The sequence below is a fragment of the Pristis pectinata genome, chromosome 12, assembly GCF_009764475.1.
Source record: "Pristis pectinata isolate sPriPec2 chromosome 12, sPriPec2.1.pri, whole genome shotgun sequence".
Taxonomy (NCBI): domain Eukaryota; kingdom Metazoa; phylum Chordata; class Chondrichthyes; order Rhinopristiformes; family Pristidae; genus Pristis; species Pristis pectinata.
In genome coordinates, this window is record NC_067416.1 from 7,596,435 (window position 1) to 7,616,418 (window position 19,984).

At 40.5% G+C, this 19,984-nt stretch overlaps 1 protein-coding gene across 1 annotated transcript in view; it reads left to right on the forward strand.

Annotated features, from left to right (window-relative positions):
- Positions 1-11,963: 11,963 nt before the first annotated feature.
- LOC127576887 (alpha-centractin) overlaps positions 11,964-19,984 on the forward strand; it is a 30,635-nt gene continuing 22,614 nt past the window's right edge. The window contains exons 1-2 of the mRNA XM_052027702.1: positions 11,964-12,158; positions 19,172-19,236. Of these exons, the coding sequence (XP_051883662.1) occupies positions 12,111-12,158; positions 19,172-19,236 (113 nt within the window). The 5' untranslated portion in view covers positions 11,964-12,110. The remainder of the gene's footprint in view (positions 12,159-19,171; positions 19,237-19,984) is intronic.

The window sequence follows — 19,984 nt, forward strand, 5'->3', positions numbered from 1 at the left end:
TTGAATATAAAATATTCATGATACCATTTGAAGAACAAAAAGGTGGCACTCTTCAGAGCAACATTTCTTCCTAAGAAAAACATGTGGCTTTTATCTAATTTCCTGTTTGTTGCACCTTCCAATGCACCAACATGTTTGCTTCCAAAAGTAACAACATGAAAGGTATTACATAAATAAGAATATTTTTTACTATTCCTGGCATTAACCAAAAAGTGTCCAAGAGGAATTCAACAGTAACAAGACTTCAAAAAGACAATTGCTATATCTCTCTTGCAGAAAATGTCTTATTCCTAAACTGCAAAACCAGCACAACTTGTTTTTAGTTGTGCCACCATGTGGTGATTAACTGTGTCTACGATGTTCGCTATGTGACCTTCACTTTAAGTAACAACAGGGTAATCAACTGCAAAAGCATTGGAGTTGAATGTGACCCTGACCTCATTTACAATTATCTACTTTTACTTTTTGCTTCAATAATCTTCCCAGTAACTTATTCAAAAATTTTATTATCTTTTGAGTAAAAAAGTTCCACTTGACTTTCCTTCTTACTCCTACTTACTAATTTTTAACTCATGTAACCTGTCATTTGAACCCCTTGCCATGTAAAATCATTTGCTGAATAGTTAAGCTTCTTAATAATTCTGCAAAATTTAATAAACACCTCCTTCACAAAGTAAACAAGTTCAGCATAACCTTCTTTCAATGCTTAAATCTGTTGATAAAAATGTCATGCTTATTGCTTGCCTTTGTACATTATTGACGTTGCTAACATCAGTGTTAAACTTACTTATCACTATGGATAATTAAGAAGGCACTAGCATGCCATGTGAGTTAATATTTGTTCTTGAGATGTAGGCAAGGGTACACATATTGTCCATCTCCAGTAACTATAAAGGAGTGGTGAGCTTTCTCCTTCAATGACTCCAGACCTTGTGGTCTTGCTGTTTCACTTTGATTTTGGGGTTATGAAAGTTTTATTATCCACAAATGAATGCCTCATGAGACCACCTCAGAGACCATTCAATATTAATTGCAGAGTAATAACTGAAATCATGCTTGTATTAGTTGGGACAGTAGGCTCTCTTTACTGCTGAACTTTTTAAACCATGGTCCATCGCTATTCTGGATTTATTCAATTTAATTTTTGGACGTTCACGGTGGGATTATTTTTAATTGTTCATGAGACGAGGAGATCACTGAGAAGGTCAGCATTAATTGCCCATTCCTACCAGTCTGAACTTAGGAGATAATGAAGAGAAAAATACATTAGTGGTTCTGGAATCGACATAGGTCAGACCAAATAAGGACAGTGGATTTCCTCCCTTTAAGTACGTCTAATGAACAAAATGTTGGAGGAACTCAGCAGGTCAGGCAGCATCTATGGAGAGAAATAAATAGTCGACATTTCGGGTTGAGACCCTTCATCAGGACTGGAAAGGAAGAGGGCAGAAGCCAGAATAAGGTCAGGGGAGGGGGAGGAGCACGCAGGCAGGTGATGGGCGAGAGCAGGTGATGTGAGTCCAGGTGAGCGGGGGAAGGTAGGAGGGTGGGGGAGGGGGGAGATGCAAGAAGCTGAAAGGTGGTAGGTAGAAGAGGCAAAGGGCTGAAGTGGAAGGAATCCGGTAGGAGAGGGCAGTGGACCATGGAATAACGGGAAGGAGGTGGGGAATGTTATATCAGTGGGGGTGGGATGGGGTGAGGGTGAATGTGCGGGAAATGGAGGAGATGCGGGTGAGGGCAGCATTGAAGGTGGTGGAAGGGAAACCCCATTTACTGGAAAAAAAGAGGCCAGACGTAGGTTGGAGGAACAACACCTCATATTCGGCCTTGATAATCTCCAACCTGATGGCCTCAACATCAATTTCTCTAACTTCCGGTAACCCGTCCCATTTTATTCCCCCCACCCCGTGTCTTCCCTCATTCCTGTGGCCCCCTCATCCCTTCTCTTTCCCCTTCCCCCACCGTCATGACCTGCCCATCTATTCCCCACCTCCTTCCCTTTATTCCATTGTCCACTCCTACCAGATTCCTCCTTCTTCAGCCCTTTGCCTCTTCTACCCATCACCTCTCTGCTTCTTACACCTCCCCCTCCCCCACTTTCCTACCTTCCCCCTCTCACCTGGACTCACCTATCACCTGCCTGCATGTGCTCCTCCCCCTCCCCTGAGCTTCTTATTCTGGCTTCTGCCCTCCTCCTTTCCGGTCCTGATGAAGGGTCTCGACCCAAAACGTTGACTGTTTATTTCCCTCCATAGATGCTGCCTTCCTCCAGCATTTTGTGTATGTTGTTCAAGATTCCAGCATCTACAGAATCTCTTGTGTCTCCATGTAATGAACCAGATAGATTTTAACAACAATTTGGTAGTTTCATGGTTACAATTGCAACTTGCTCCTCAAATTCATGCCTAATTAACTAAATTTAAATTCCTTAGCTGCCAAAATGGGATTCATTCATGTCTCCAGATCCAGCCTTTTGGATAAAGCTCAGTAACTTATCCACTAGGCGACCTACCCGTGAGAGCTCACATGCCCCAACTGTGAACCACCCAGCACAAAGCAAAATAGATGAGGGAGAGCTTATGATTAGAACATAAGAAATAAGAGCAGGAGTAGGCCATCTGGCCTGTTAAGCCTGCTCTGCCATTCAATATCGTGGCTGATCTGGCCGTGGACTCAGCGTGGATAACTGCTACACGGTAGTGTAGGGGTTAGCGTTACGCTATTATAGCGCTAGTGACCCGGGTTCAATTCTGCTGCAGTCTGTAAGGAGTTTGTACGTTCTGCGTGGGTTTCCTCTGGGTGCTCCGGTTTCCTCCCACGTTCCAAAGACGTATGGGTTAGGAAGTTGTGGGCAGGCTATGTTGGCGCCGGAATAGTGGCGACACTTGCGGGCTGCCCCCAGCACATACTCAGTAATGCAAAGAGACACATTTCACTGTGTTTTGATGTACACGTGACTAATAAATAAATATCTTATCTTACCTTATATTTTTTTCCCATAACCCTTAATTCCCTTATTATGCGAAAATCTATCTAACTGTGTCTTAAATATATTTAATGAGGTAGCCTCTACTGCTTCCCTGGGCAGAGAATTCCACAGATTCACTACTCTCTGGGAAAAACAGTTTCTCCCCATCTCCATCCTAAATCTATTCCTCCGAATCTCGAGTCTATGTCTCCTAGTTCTCATCTCAGCTACCAGTGGAAACAATTTTCCTGCCTCTATCTTATCTAATTTTATATGTTTCTATAAGATCCCCTCTCATTCTTCTAAAATTAAGCCAATGATACTTTGTTCCCACCCAGCAGCTTTTCATAACTGCTGATTTTCAAGTCTGCTAATTTTCCAATAATCACACTTGAGTAGTTTTGCAGTTAGCTGTCCTGAGACACATCAGTTTACAGGCTCCAACTACAACAATAACTTCGAACTAAAAAGTGCCTTTAAAAACTTGGAGGCAAATCCACAGGGGCCTCTAGAATGCTTCTGAGCTGCATCTTTCATTGGGTGTCCTTGTGAAATTGATGAGATCTCACAACACACAAATTGGGTCTGATCTTCCTGACTATTGCCAGTGCTGGTGTTCAGCTGATGACAGTGCAGTAATTCCTAGGTTTCCTTGCATGCACTGTCAAACATAAAAGTTTCGAAGCCCAGTGCCAGACTCTTGACTTGCTGGGATTTCCCAGCATAACATGACGGAAGCCACTCTTGGATCCTGCACCAGATCAGGGCGAGACCCCACTTATTTCAATGGGTATTGCAGGGCATAGCTTTAGGACAAAAAGAAAAAGGCACTACTTCTTTTGAAATTATTTTGCTTCACTTTAATTGTTTTTAGGCATTTTAGTCAAGTTAGAGTCATAGAGTCATGCAGCACAGAAACAGGCCCTTTGGCTCAACTCCTCCATGCCAACCAAGTTGCCTACCCAAGCTACTCTCATTTGTCTCTGTTTGACCCACATCCCTCTAAACCTTTCCTATCCATGTACCTGTCTAAATGCCTTTTAAATGTGGTAATTGAATCTCTTGGAAAAATTAATTTGCTTTTCATAGCTTTTAAATGTCTCCAAATATCAGAGCTGTATAAAAACTATTATTCTTTATTTCTTTATTTGTCATTGTACTGTTGCAACAACACAACAAGATTACGATGGCACTCCCTTGCCTAATAAAAACCAAAACAGTAAATTGATAAGAGCAATTATAACTATAAAATAAATCAAACATACTTACACAAATATAAAGTATAAAAAATATAAAAAGGCAGTGTGCAAATGAACCATGATAATAATAATAATGATAATCAGCAGCATATCAATATCAATATATTAAATAACACCATGATGAGTCCAGCCGGTAAAGGGGGGGAAGACATAGTATGCATATGTGTGTATGTATAGGAGGTGGCAGTCCATGTTAAATGAAAATTTTTAAAAAACTGCAGATGCTGGAAATCTGAAACAAAACCAAAATTGCAGGAAACACTCAGCAGGTCAAGCAGCTTCTGTGGCAAGAGAAACAGTTTATATTTCGGCTTTGTGATGCCAGGGTGTTGGACCTGATATGTTAATTATTTCTTTGTCCACAGATGCTGCCTAACCTGCTGAGTGTCTCCAGTATTTTCTGTTTTAGTTTAGTTACTACATTTATAGCTGGCAGAGTCTTGTACCCCTTTCAGTTGGAGAATGGGGCCTCTTCACTGTACTACACATGACTTGTCATCACTGAGAGCATGCTGCTGGACTCTGGGATGCAAAAGCCCAGTGTAAGAGACCTACATCTCGAAAGTAAGTCAAGGCAAATCAAGTCATGTTGTGATTATTGTCATGTGCACAAGTACAGTGAGGTACAGGTACAATGAAAAACTTGCTTGCAGCATCATCACAGGCACGTAGGTACAGACAACACACAGAGTATAAATTATATATAAGTTATGCAAGACAGTGAAGAGAGAGGGAAAAAACCTATTCAAAAACAAGACCTTAGTGCAAAAAAAAGACACAATCAGTGACAAATCCATGGTAGAACCAGTGGTTGTCCTTAGTGTTCCATTGCTGAGGTAGGGTTAGCATTGTGCAGGTTGGTTCAAGAACCTGATGTTTGAAGAAAAGTAGCTGTTCCTGAACCTGATGGTGTGGGACTTCAGGCTCCTGTATCTCCTGCCTGACGGTAGTAGTGAGAAGGAGGCATGACCTGGATGGTGGGGATCATTGACGGTAGATGCCGTCTTCTTGAGGCAGTGCCTCCTGTAGATACTGTCAACGTGGGGAGGGCCCACCTTAATTACAGCGATGTGAAGGGAGAACCAAGCTAGTGAATCTGCAATTTTGTCCCTCTTTACAGAAGTTGCTTATCTCCACAATCTCTCATGATAAATCCCACATGTTGGAAACTTTGCAACCAAGAAAGAATGTGGAAGAATTCACTTTTGATCATCAGTACTAAATACCAGTCATACATTGCACATTTGGTTCCATTAAAATTAATGCATTTTCCTTTTAAAGTATGTAGGCATTTTTTAAAATTAAGACAATCTAATTATATCAAACAAAAATATTTATATTAAAGTGAAATAGACTTCAAAGGAAATTGTACGAGTGATTAAAGAAAACAAAACACTAAAACACAATTTCTCACTTACCTTAGTGGGAGTTCAACATATTACTGGGTCACTATTCCTGCTCTCTTGATTACCAGCCCAGTAACATAATCATTTGTCCTAGTAAATGTAACCATGAAACTAGTGGGTTATTGTTAACAAAAACATATCTGCTTCTCTTTAATCTTTCAGGGAAGGCTTCCCAAGTCTATATATGACTCTAGATTCACCAATGTGTATGACTCTTAACTGCTTCTTTAGTACAGGGGCAATTGGGGATGGGCAATAAATGCTGGCTTTGCCTCTAATGTCTATAACCAGTGAACAAATAGATGAAAAAAATTGTGCTGCAATAGCAATGTTTCAATTTTGGACTTATGAGACAACAGAAAAGTACACGTAAGTCAAAATGAATCAAGAAGACATACATGGTGTGACTATAGAAGACTTCACACATTTACGATCAGACATTGATCTGTTCTGCTTTTCCTGTTCCTCTTTCTATTTAATTTACTTGTGGCTGTTTATATCCCTAATTTAAATGTGTGCTTTTTTCCATAACAAGCTTGCTACTTGAGCCTTAGCATTAGACAGTTAACACACAGCATTCATTCAAACAAGTGCTGGGCAAATTCACAAAAGACTTTTAGATTTGCTGACTTTTCACCTTGGCTTCACGTGTCCTTTGAATAGCACTTCAAGTGGTGTCATGTGGTACAACAATTCTCCCCACAATCTGGGAAACATTTCAGCAATGCAAATATAGCTGTATTATTAGATCCTCAATGTATCTTTTTAAAAGGAATACCAAGGCTTAGATTAATACTCTACTAATGCAACAAGTCTTTCTGTATTTCTGTCTCTTTTGCTTCCAGTCTCGAACTTTAAGCTTGTAAATTGTGCAGACTATTTTGATACTTGTCCACCAAGATGAACGCAGCTCCAAGTACGTACATTATTTTGAGACCTTGTTGCCCCTTTGCCTAAATATAGAGGGTCAATCAGGGTGACAGACAAAGAAAGTACTTCAACTAAAGTTTAGTACAACTCAGTCTTTATGAATACTCAACTTAAAGCATACAGGCATTAAATTAAACCTCATTGCTCTCAATGACCTTACATTTCTCACTGTCCAAGCTTACTACTAAAAAACTTTAAAACACAAAACTCATGACTTGGACTCAGATGCTGCCTGTGCGAGGTGAATGGGACACTCTCACTTCGATAGGTTGTAGTCTTCACGGGGTTCTGAAATCAGGTCCTCCTTCTGTAATAGTTGTTGCCAGGTTGTTGCTGCCAACCTACTTGATGTTTGGTCTTTTATATGTTTTTCAGAATGCTAGGGACCCCAGCTGAGCCAATTTGACACAGAGGAGCATGGAATTGATTGCTCCTGCTGGTTTTCTCATGTGGGTCTCATAACCAAGTATTCCCATGTTGGTATTTCATTGTTTTAAACTAGGCCTCTGGTTATCTTTTATTACCATTGTGCCAACGAACCCCACTTTGTGCTGTTGAGACATTTGATACCATGGAAGATGTTTCAGAGTTTCTTAGCACACTACAATCAAATGGCTACTGTTGTTTATTTATTGGGCTTCTGAAACTTTTGAACGCCATCAAAAGCCAAGAACTGCCCAATAAGAATAATGAGGCTGAGAGACTATTATTTTACTACATTTCCTTGTCTCATGAATGTCTGCTTTCAGTTTATAGCTCACAGTTTAATTGCCACAGATAGCCTCTCAAAGCACCTCCTGATTCACAATGAAAAACTTACTGTGATGCTGCTGCAAGTAAGTTTTTCATTGCACCAGTGCACACATGTACTTGTGCAGATGACAATTAACTCGACTTTGACTTTGAATTCTGATCAATCAATCAATATTGGCAAACACTTGTCCAGTTAAGCTGTTGTCAATTCTCCTATCATTCTCAGAGAACTTCACAGATCATTAACTATCCTTGTGTGTGGCCTATTCAAAACCAAAAACATTATCCAGTCTTCTGTTCTGGGATGGTTATTTTTAAACTTTTTCAATTCTCACAAATAAGCTGTTTCCCATGTAAAGTTAGCTTCGTTTCCCATCATGCTTTGTGGAGGTTGAGCTAATATCTACATGCCTACAACCTTATGCTTGCAAATGTGGGGTTGTTCTGATTTTTGGTCACACTTTAATATTTAACGTTAAAATTGTTTACGTACATTCTAGGAAAGAAAATCTGATATTAATAGTGGTCATGTAGTTACAGACTTTGAACTTGAGGTGGCACTGTTGAGCAAATTTCTCCCCCCCCCCCCCCCCCCACCCCACCAACTTTATCACAATCTTGTGGATAATATTATTTTAAGGTGACAATGGGCAACACCACAGAAAATCAATTAGAATTCTTTTTTTTTGAAGTAACTTTTACTGATGAAAAAGATTATGAGAACATAAGAAATAGGATCAGTTAGGAACATTTATGCTTTCTATTTCCCTCACATCCAACTATTCGAATGTCAACACTCCGGATGGGTAAGCATGAAAAATCAGGATTAAGAGCCATAAGAAGTGGGATTCATCAGCAGTGACAATGTGGCATAATATGTTATAAGAAGCACCCTTAAATTTAAATTAGAATGATGAAGCACACAAGGAAACAATATTGTACATAATGCTTGTGCTGGCGTTGGCATAACTAGATAATTTGTCCCCCACCACGTTCCCCATCTATTCATTCAGTTCCCCCCCAAGTCACTGTTCCAATTTTCTACAAGGTTCATCAGGACCACCAAGCTCCGGACATCGCTATAGCTTTGGCCTAAACATGAAACAGAGCTGAATTCCAGAGTGAGGCATATGTGACTTCCCTTAACATTAAGGCAACATTTGAAAAACAGCAGCTTCAAGGAACCCTAGTTAAAAGAAAGAGCACCCCTATCACGAGTGGATCAAAATCCTGGGTGTCACTACCAGCTCTGTGGGAATGCCTTCAGCAAACAGATTGTATCAGTTCATGAAAATGGCTCAGCACCAACTTCTTAGAAATGAGTATTAAATGCGAGCAATGCCTGTATCCCAAAAAGATGTCCTCCACGGGATACTATACTTATCCTTCATAATCCTGCTTTGGTCACATACACCTCCCCTAGACAACTTCGCCTTGCATTTATTTAATCCTTCCAATGTCCCAGCATTCCCTTTAATCTTTCCTTCCCTCCCGCCTTTGTCCGTATCTCTCCCCAATTCTCAGCTTTCTCCAATTCTGTTGAAACATCAACGACCTGAAATATTCATATCTGTTTCTATTTCCACAGATGCTGAGTCCTTCCAGCTGGATTCATTCATAAAAAACTAGTGAGAATCAATGAACAACAAACAATCTGCTGGAGGAACTCAGCGGGTGGAGCAGCATCTGTGGGGGTAAAGGAATTTACTTTTATTTCAAAAATAAACTTTATTCGTAATAAAATATATATACAAAAGGAAAAAAGTGCAAAACTCTTTATATTCTTAGTCGATACATTCAGTAGTGCCAACAATACACAAGATGCTGGTGGGTCAGGCAGCATCTATGGAGGGAAATGGACAGTCGACGTTTTGGGTCCAGACCCTTAATCTGGACGACATCTATGAAGGGATATGGACAGTTAACATTTTGGGTCGAGACCCTTCATTTGGTTTTCATCTGAGACCAGATGAAGGGTCTTGCCCTAAAACATCAACTGTCCATTTGCCTCCATAGATGCTGCCTGACCCACTGAGTTCCTCCAGTGTCTTGTGTGTTGCTCAGATCCAGTATCTGCAGTCTCTTGTGTCTCCAGTGGTGTTAACACTTTTTATTTAAACCACAGCACTCATGTGGCCCCCTGATTGTCAACATTTTGGGTTGAAACCCTGCATCAGGACAGTCGACGAAATGCATGGCACTGTTACAAGCCAGGTTGCTACTTGGTGAGTGTTCCTTTAAGGCACCCGGACAGTAGTGTAGTAGTGTGTGTGGTTTTGTCCGACCACTGCGAGTGCAAACAAAGACTGGAGCGTACTGGCAGTTGCACAGGGAGACAGAGAGAGAGATAGGGAGAGATGGGGGAGAGGGGGAGAGAGAGAGAGAGAGATGGGGGAGAGAGAGAGATGGGGAGAGAGAGAGAGGGGGAGAGAGAGAGACAGAGAGAGAGAGAGAGAGAGATGGGGAGAGGGGGAGAGAGAGAGGGATGGGGAGAGAGAGAGAGGGAGAGAGAGAGAGAGAGAGAGAGAGAGAGAGAGAGAGAGAGAGAGGGAGAGAGAGAGATAGTGGCACTGACTGCCGGTCTCTGTATCTATGGATGAAGAACACTAGCTGTGACTGTCACTATACAATCCATGTATGGATTTTTGGAGCAATCTGTGGAGTCCACTTTGTCGTTAACCTGTACTGGAAAGCAGGTGTATTTGTGGGCGGCCATGTATTGAGTGCCCTCGGTGTGACAGATACTTCAGAACAAAACAATGGAGGTCTTCGGTGATTGAGGTGTCGTATGGGTTCCATCGTGGAACTTGTGGAATTTATAAACTCCTTTTCTCTATATTCTCTCTACATTCTACAGTGGTTTTCAGAAGTCTTTGCTCAGCGTATTGCTTCATGACTTGCTGAACTGAACTTTGAGAACTGTTCCTAGACTTGGGGGTTTGGGAACTTGCCACACACACACACACACACACACACACACACACACACACACACACACACACACACTTCGAGTTTATTTGGGGTCAATGTTTAATATCTAATGTTTTTATTTCTCTTATTATTACTAGTTATTAATAAATAGATACTAACATTTAAACATGGCTCATTGTGTTTCTATTGTTGCTAGTACATAGAAAATACAGGCCCTTCAGCCCACAATGTTGTGCCGACCTTTAAACCTCCCCTAAAAACTATCTAAACCCTTCCCACCACATATCCCTCTATTTTAACTTCCTCCATATGCTTATCTAGTAATCTCTTGAACTTGACCAATGTACCTGCCTCCACCACCACCCCAGGCAGCGCATTCCATGCCCCAACCACTCTCTGGGTAAAAAAAAACCTCCCTCTGATATCTCCCTTGAACTTCTCACCCATTACTTTAAAGCCATGCCCTCGTAAGTTGGAAATATATTCACCTGTCCTTCATCACTGTTGAGTCGAAATCCTGAAATTCTCTACCCAACAGTATGATGGCAGCAATTCAAGAAGGTGGCTCACCAGTACCTTCTCAAGGGCAATTAAGGATGGGCAACAAGCACTAGTCTTGCTAATGATGCTTATATCCTGGAAAATAAGGAAACATACCAAATATAAGTAAGATCTGGGAAAATTGGTCCCTGGGCTATATCTAGGGTAACACTTAACGTTTAGGTTGTAGTCTGTCAATGAGGCATGCATGTACGGAGTCATATTACTTCTACTCCGTTGATTCTATCCTTGTAGCTGGAGTCCAGATACATGATGGAAATTAGGAATTCTGGCTGGACTCAAGTGCCAAGTGAGGAAGTGAAGGGTTAAGAATTGCAACCATAACTATAACTGGTAAACAAAATATATATGCATTTATATTTCTCTAGCAAGGACTAGCAAGCTGCTGACCCACTAGTTAGGTTGGAATGTTAAGTACGTTAACTGCCTTTGTTTCGGGTAACGGACCATTCCAATATGTCAGATGGTGGCGATACTGGGTGTTATTAAAATCAAGGTGAAGGCTTGGTCTGAACAATGAAGGGTGATACCTGCCTTTGAGTGCCTTGATTATAACTCAATTATACTAAGACAAGAGGTGTGATAGCTGTCTCGGGATCTCTATAGCTTGACTGAAACTCGCGGCGCCGTTTGCATGGGATGTGCGTGACAATTCCTGTATAAATGTCTGTCTGCCCTTTGTGCGGGGAGAACTCGGGAAGCGGCTCTTAGTGAGTGCTGAAGAGAATTCTCCTAGCGGTGCACTGCTAATAAAGGTATTTGTTCGAATTGACCTCGTGGCACTGTGTTACTTACAGCGGACAGAAGGGGAAAATTAATTTCGGGACGACACAAGTACCAAAGAACTACAGTGGACACATTTGAGCAAAACCTTTTGTAGGGATTTTTGTTAATAAGTAACCTAATAAGTCAGATGAACTTTTTAAGCTCCCTCACCTTGCTCCTAAATTTTTAAAATTTATTTTTAGATGGGTCAGAAATAAATTTGGTTACTGACGCCAATGAGAATAAATAAATTGAATATCAGGAAAATGTGCAAGAATTAGACAAGTTCCTCACTTGTGATTGATCCGTATTTGTGAATCATGATCAATAAAGTATGAAGTAATCTTTATTTTTACGGTGTGTATATATGTGGTCTGGATTTGCTGCCTTGACTTGCAGACAGATTTAGCTGGGCATCTCATGGGCAGGCGCAGAAGGCTGTGTGTGTGTGTGATTGACAGCCGGGTGGTGATGTAATGGTCCAGGGCGGCGGCGCATGCGCTGTGGTGGCCGGGGTGAGGCACGGTCGGGTGTGGGATGGAGTCGTACGATGTGATCGCCAACCAGCCGGTGGTCATCGACAACGTGAGTAACTCGCCCGCTGCACGGACTTCAGCTGTTTGCAACTCGAAGGGAAAAGGGAATTAAAAACCTCGGGCCACGTTTTATTCAAATAAAGTGACGGACAATCGCCTGGATGCTGCTGGCCGCTGCCATGGCAGCAGCCGCGCCCCGACTGTCATTCATTGGCGCCGCTGGTCAAATCCCGTTTTTGTTTTTATTTTAACATCGGCTTAAGCGAATTGTCGATTCCTCTCGACGATAAGTCGCTTACCTCCGTTAAATGGACCGTTTGATCGTCCCATTTGTTAGTCAGCAGGAAGAATGAAAGCCTGAGGCCTATGGTGGGCGGGGCAGCCGGTCCCGCCCCTTTAGTCCCACGCCGATTGGTCGGTTGTTGGCGGCGACGTCATCGCTCGCTGCGTGATTGGCGGCGGGTTGGTGCCGATCTCGATGCGAGAGGTTGACTTCCGGTTGATGCAAAACACAGTCAGACTGGGGCGGTTTCTCAGTTGGGTGGTCAATGTCCATTGCGAAGGGGCGCGTTTGCAATGCGAAATGCCAGGAAAAAGAAAAGAGGAGAGTTATGCGGACTCTAGAAAGCTGCACTAAAAAGTTAAAAACAAAACAGCTGCTGGAAATCTGAAATAAAAGCAGAAAATGCTGGAAGCACTCAGCAGGTCCGGCAGCATCCGTGGAAAGGCACACAGGGTTAATGTTTGGGGTCTGAGACGTCCCGTGAACCTGGAAGCAGAGAAAAACAAATTATTTTTAATTGCAGAAAAGGTCATGGAAGGGTGAATAGGGCAGATGGGCTCGTGTGGCAGTTTGTTTCTTTGTATGGGATGTGGGATATGTCATGGTAATCAGCATTATACTATTGGAGATTATACTAATTGGTGTTTAAGGAGGAGATTGATAGGTATCTGATTAGTCAGGGTATCAAGGGATATGGGGAAAAGGCTGGGAATTGGGCCTAGGTGGGAGAATAGCTTAGCTCACGGTGAAGTGGCGGAGCAGACTCGATGGGCCGAATGGCCTACTTCTGCTCCTTTGTCTTGTGATCGTGTGAGAGAGAAAAGCTGAACCATAATCATAGATGTATGACTGGCAGAAATGGTCTGTTTTGATACGAACAAAGTGAATTACCTGAAATTGAAGAATTTTATATTATCTGGAAGGCTGCAAACTGCTCAGATTGAAAATGACGTATCATTCCTCAAGCTTGCATTGTGCCTTGGTATAACGGTACAGGAGGCCGCAGACAGACAGGTCAGAGAGGGAGTGAAATGGAGAACCAAAGTGGCAGTCAACAGGAAGCTCAAGATCTGAATACAGATGCAAAGTAATCATCTAGTCTGCATTTGGCTTCTCCAATGTAGAGGAGACTTTACCTTGAACATCAAATACAGTGTGCTAAAAGTGCAAGTGACTCACTGCTTCACGTGATTGGTGGGAAGGAAAGAAGTGAAGGAACAGACCAAGGAGTCACAAAGGAAGTAACCACTTCAAAATGCTGAACTTGAGTTAACTTCTGCAGAGAAAAATAGTTAGCTTAAGAACAAAAGAAATAGAAACAGGAGTGAACTATAAAGCCCCTCAAGCTATTTTCATCTCATTTGGTTTCATGGCTGATCCTTTCTCACAAGTCCCCTATGCTCTCTACCCCCCGACCCCCTTAATGTCCAAAACTATCAAACTTTCTCTGAATGTTCTCAATCACTGAGTATCCATAGCTCTCTGCAGCAGTGAATTCCAAACATTTACAATCGTTTGCAGAAAAAAATTTCTCCTTGCCCTGGTCTGAACTCTCCTCCAGATTCAAGTTATCCTTGACAGAAGGGTTTGTGAATGGTTAATTTCCTGTTAATTTTAAGGCAGGAAATAATACTTATAGGCAAATGGAAGTACATAATCGGGTAGAAGATCAAAAAGTGCACTTCCTGAAAATCTGAAATAAATACGAAGTGTAGGAAATGTTCAGGTTGGGCAGCATCTGTAGTGTGCAATTAAAAACAAAAACAGTTAACGTTTCATTCAATGTCATTGATCTAAAATGTTAACTGTTTATTCTCTCCATGGATGCTGCCTTGCCTATTTTTGTTTATAATTAGTCATCCCTTTTATTAAGGAATATTATCATATTGTATTTATACCATTTGAATTTTTCATTCACTGCAGATGAATTTTTGGGTTTTTAACCAAGGTGTAAATGCTAACTATGACTAATTTGTACTCCCACTACATGGTTTAAATGTGCAATTCTGCAGTGCAATTTTATTTTAATTTCACATTTATACCTAATCTTTTAATCTTTCTGTACTGAATTTCCAGCTTATTCTGTTTGGGTCAGTTTTCAGATGTGTATTAATGTCCATTTAGGAATTGAGGTGAAACTGATCAAATTCACATCATGTGGGACATTACAGCCTGCAGAGGGATGAATCTCTTGCTATGATAGTGCCAGATATTTAACATAAAAGACAAGAAAAAAAGTGTGAAATCGATACAACTTCAAGTAATTAGTAAAGCTAATGAAATGATGCAATAAAAAAATCTAGATAAGTCTTGATGTTATTTTGTAGGGCACTGATGAGAGTGTACCTGGAGTACTGGGAACCATTTGGCCTTCATATTGAAGGAAAGATATACCTACATAAGCAACAGTGTGAAAGTTTACTACATTGTATCTTGGGAAGATGGGTTCTTGACCTCACAATCTACCTCATTATGACCTTGCCCCTTATTGTCTACCTGCACTGCATTTTTTCTGTATTCTGTATTGTTTTTCCTTGTACTACCTCAATGCACTGTGTAATGAATTGATCTTTAGGAACAGTATGCAAGACAAGTTTTTCACTGTACCTTGGTACAAGTGACAATAATAAACCAATTTAATTGATGTATGAAGAAAGGAAGAGCTGATTGGGCTTGTACTTGTTAGAGTTTAGCAGAATAAGAAGTGATCACATTGAAAGATTCTGAGGGTGGATGGATTCTGAGAGGATGTCTCCCCTAGTGAGGGAAGCTAGAACAAGGGGGGGCGGCTGATTTTGGAGCATTTGACTATATAAAATGGAAATGAGGAATTTCTTCTGAAAGTCATGAATTTTTGGAATCTACCCCAGAAAACTAGATGCAGAATCAGTGAATGTATTTGAGGCAGAGGTTGACAAATATATTTTGCATTACAAGGGAATTGAGGGATATGGGGAGAGAGCGTGATAGTGATGTTGAGGCCAAGGTTGTATTGGTCATGATCTTATTGAGTGGTGGAGATGGCTCGACCTGACTGGCTGCTGCCTCCTGTTTCTTAAGTTCTTATTTTTGTTGGCGTGAAGAAAGGTTATGGTACTAGCATAGGTGGCACGTAGGTGGTAGCACCAGCATTGGCCTTTGTCTTTAAAATATCATTTATCTATTCCGATATCTGTTTTCTCATTGCAGAAAAGAAGTGCAGCATGTTCTTGTACATCTGATTCGTCCTTTCATTTATTCAAAGTTTGTATTATGGATCCTTAAAGTAGATCTTGCAGATCAGCCAGAATAACTAAGTGTGACTCAGGAATTGACTGCGTCTCTGTACAGCACAACCCTCAAGGAACAGGGTTAGCTTGTAGTTTGGCAGCATGCAGTATTGGTTTTGCACCCCACCTAGGTAAATTGCTGACATTGGCATAAAAAGAATGTTGTTTTGTTTGAGTTTATTATTTTGCAATTTTAGAAATAATAACGTTGGCAGATTTGCAGTAGCTGTCCTATATTCAAAAATGCAAATTGGTATAATTGGTTCTTTACTGTGCTTTGTCATTAAGTGCTAGTATTGACATTTCAGGTTGGGTTTAGCACTCTTGCGCCAGCTGTACGGTTTACCTAAATTTCAGAAGAATATTTTGACTCCCTGTGCCTCCCAGCAACCGCATACCCCCTGCTCCCACTGCCCAAGGATATATAGGTTCAGTCAATGGCAATAATCCATTCACGCTCATCTTTGTGGTGTAGATGCATGTTCATTTTAAACCAGGTTGAGGCTGCTCAGAAGCATTTTGCATGGAACTTTTTGATCAGTGAGCTGACCAATAATTACCCAGTCTCTTTCCCAAAATTCGTTACGAACTAGGTAACCAGAACACGAATTCTAGAATCATTTCAGGCTTCCTTACTATATTCATATAATTATGAATGGTACTATTATAATCTATATGAAATATTAACAGGAGGTTTAATTATAGATGAGGTATTGTTGTAGGTATAAAACTGGTAAATTGGTTTATTATTGTCATATGTACCGAGGTTCTCTTGCATGTCGTTCATACAGATCAATTCATTACAACAGTGCATTGAGGTAGTACAAGGTAAAACAGTGACAGAATGCAGAATAAAGTGTTACAGTTACAAAGTGCAGTGCAGATATGACCTTGCACCTCATTGTCTAATGAGATAAATTGTGAGGTCAAGAGTCCATCTTATCATACTAGGGAACTGTTCAATAGTCTTATAATAGTGGGATAGAAGCTGTCACTGAGCCTGGTGGTAGGTGCTTTCAGGCTTTTGTATCTTCTGCCTGATGGGAGTGGGGAGAACAGAGAATATCCAGGGTGGGTGGAGTCTTTGATTATGCTGGCTGTTTTAACGAGGCAGCGAGAAGTATAGACAGAGTCCATGGAGGGGAGGCTGGTTTCCATAATGTGCTGCATGCTCCTGTCAAACAAGAACTGAAAGCCTTATTCCTAAGGCTTGTGTGGTGCACAGACAAGATCATTTTTTTAATGACAAAGAATTAATGAAGCAGTTGGGTGTTTCAAAGCACTTAATATTGTAAGAAACTCATTTAAGGCCTAGTTACCATAACTTAACTGGGCAAATGGAGCAGCTAATTTATGCAAAACTGAAGTCCAAACAGCACAAGATCAGCTGATTTATATTCTATTCTGTTGGTTGAAGAGGATTGCAGGGTGGGACTTGAAGAGAATAAGTTGATCGTTCTTGGGATATTATAAATATGATTAACAATAGATGAGGCCTTAGTTTAATTCCCATCAAGAATGTAATACAATGCTTTCCTGAAGTACAGTCCAGATTGCTCAAATCCTAGAGTGGAGAGATGGAAATGCTTCAATCTATACACAGTGAAGATGCCAGTCTTAGCTTGGAAATGGTTGCATTGCTCCTGTGGGTTCAAGCTCCCACAAGTAACATGAGAATTCATAATCCAGAAGAAGGGAGTGCTGAACTTTAGGAGATACTTTTGTTTCTGTGTTGTTAAACCAAAGCCTCATCTTCCTCTTGACATTGGTGGGGCAGTTGGAACGGAAGAAAAAAAATCTGTTGGCATTATTTGAAGAAAAGCAGGGAGGTGTCCCAAGTCATTTATTCCTTAACCAACATTCCTAAGACATTAATTATATTGCTGTTAATGTAATTTGGCTGATATAAATCCAGACATTACAGTAGTGACTGCAAGATTTTTTTGGCTGTGAACTGATTGAGAAAAGTGCCATGTGAATCCCTTTGTTCTGTAGAGCTGCACTAAATGTACAGCCAGTTTTAGTCCCTTATTTTTGATACATTGTCTTATCAAAGCCAGGGGCACTGAGTCAGAAGAAAGAACTGCTGTTTCTTCTTCCCCTCGTTGCTGGGTAAATTGTGGATGTGTGTTAAAGCAATATCAACTTGACAGTGGTGATGCTCCCATGGCATTCTGATGTGCCCTGTGGTGACCTGCCTGTGAAGAGTGAATGAAGGTTTTAGTTTCCAGGGCCTGCTAGCAGCTGGTAATCACATACTATATAATGAATCAGCAATTTGGTTCTCTTGGAGGAATAAGAGAATACCTGCTGCCTATTTTTTTTGTTTAAATAAAATAAATCTTATGGGTAATTTTATTCTGTTACTACTTGAAGTTTGGAATAATTAACATAAGTCAAGATTTCACTTTGGTATAAGGTCATCACCCTGAAACATTAACTCTTTTCCCAGATGCGGCTTGACCTAAATACTTCCCGGATTTTCTATTTAACTCTGGATTTTGTTATAAAGATAGTTGTAGTCTATGTCATGATTGTTAAATGTGCTAGTGTTTGCCCTGCTATAGGAGAATCTGAACATGAATAATAGCTTTTAAGTTGTCATTATAAAATCAGTACAATTGATCAAGTTTTAAACATAATTTACTGCAAAACCAAAAAGTTTACTACTTTGCTATGTGACAAAATTTAATTGTAGATTTGATTTCTCCTTTTAAATGACTCTTTTTTTGGCTAGTGAGCAGTATTGTTTAAGGACAGTCCTACTAAAGCCGCAACATTTAGATCCCCTTGGAGTATAATTTCCCCTTTGGGGATTAATTTCCTATACTTAGTGCAATGGTTAACATATTTGTGTTCGCCTCTTGCCTGTTCTATTTCAGTGCTGTTGTTAAACCTGTGTTAATTACTGTACTAAAAATAGCATTCAAAAGGAAATTAAAGTCCATAATGTGCAACTCTCATGAAATCCTCTCATCATTACCATTGGTAGTGTCCAAACGATAAACATCAGAATGTTCCCTACGTGTGGTTTATATTGGATTTTCATTATTATAATTTGCAATGCTTGTAATTGTTCTTTCTTGAAATAAATGTAACGGGCTGAATTTTGCAGTTGTAATTATTCTGGAGTTTATAAGAGTGTAATTTATACATGGAAATCCAGAAGTTGCTGTTGATGTTCTTGCTACGCTGTTGAGAATTTCGTGAAGTCTCTGAACTCTTGACAGGGCTAGGCAGACTGGATACAAGGAAAATGTTTTCCCTAGCTGGGGTGTCTCGAGTGAGGAGTCATAGTCTTAGGATATGGGATGAGACATTTGGGACTGAGTCACAACTTTTACAAAATTTGCAACGGTGAGGCCATTTTTGGTTGATATGTTTTTTGGAGGCAACGCTGGGAATTACGAAGAAAAGAGTGTTTCCATTACTTATGGGCTTTGAGTCTGGAGCACTTAAAACTTGAAGTTGTATGTTTGTTTTAATGTGTGTTTATACTTTTTATTTCAGGGTTCTGGAGTTGTTAAAGCTGGGTTTGCAGGTGATCAGATTCCAAAGTACTGCTTCCCTAATTAGTAAGTACTTTTCTATTGCAAATTCTATTTTAAGAACAGTCTGTACCCGCATTCTGTGAATGATATAGAATAAGCAGGGAAGCTGGGGCAGTTGGAGATGGTCAGTGCACAAAATCTGTGCTTGAAACATTTTTCACATTCAGTCCACCATTTCTGATGCCAAGGCCTGTAAATCCATCGATTGACTCTCACAGATTAATATTAATTTTTTGTACATCTGGTAACAACAAAAGAACTTCAGTTAGAAGTTACCTTTATGGACTTTGATTCTATGTTGCATGTGTGGGAAATGTTGGAATTCTAATTTTGTATCTTTCATCTCATTAAATAGTGTAACAAGTTACTGTTAATATAATGAAAGGAAACTTGCCTCAGGACTCCGACAGTGATTCAAGGAACCAAAACTACTCCCCTACAATGTTCCTCTATTTAAAAAAAGGGAAGAGGTTTGGTCAATATTCCTGATTGTGATCATTATGTAACTTGAAATTTAATGATGAAACCAGGGTTAGAATGGATTGTCAAAGTGGCTTGACAAACAGTCCATTGTCAAATAAAATAGGTCTTTTCCTTCAGCCCACAGAAGCATGCAGAAAGGACATGAGCATTTGCCTGCATTGCAAGCTTTCCCAAAGTGCAGGTGTTAATAGACTTGCTTGTCTCCTTAAAGATACCTCCCTGCATGCTTTTCTAAAGTGCAGGTGTTAATAGACTTGCTTGTCTCCTTAAAGATACCTCCCTGCATGCT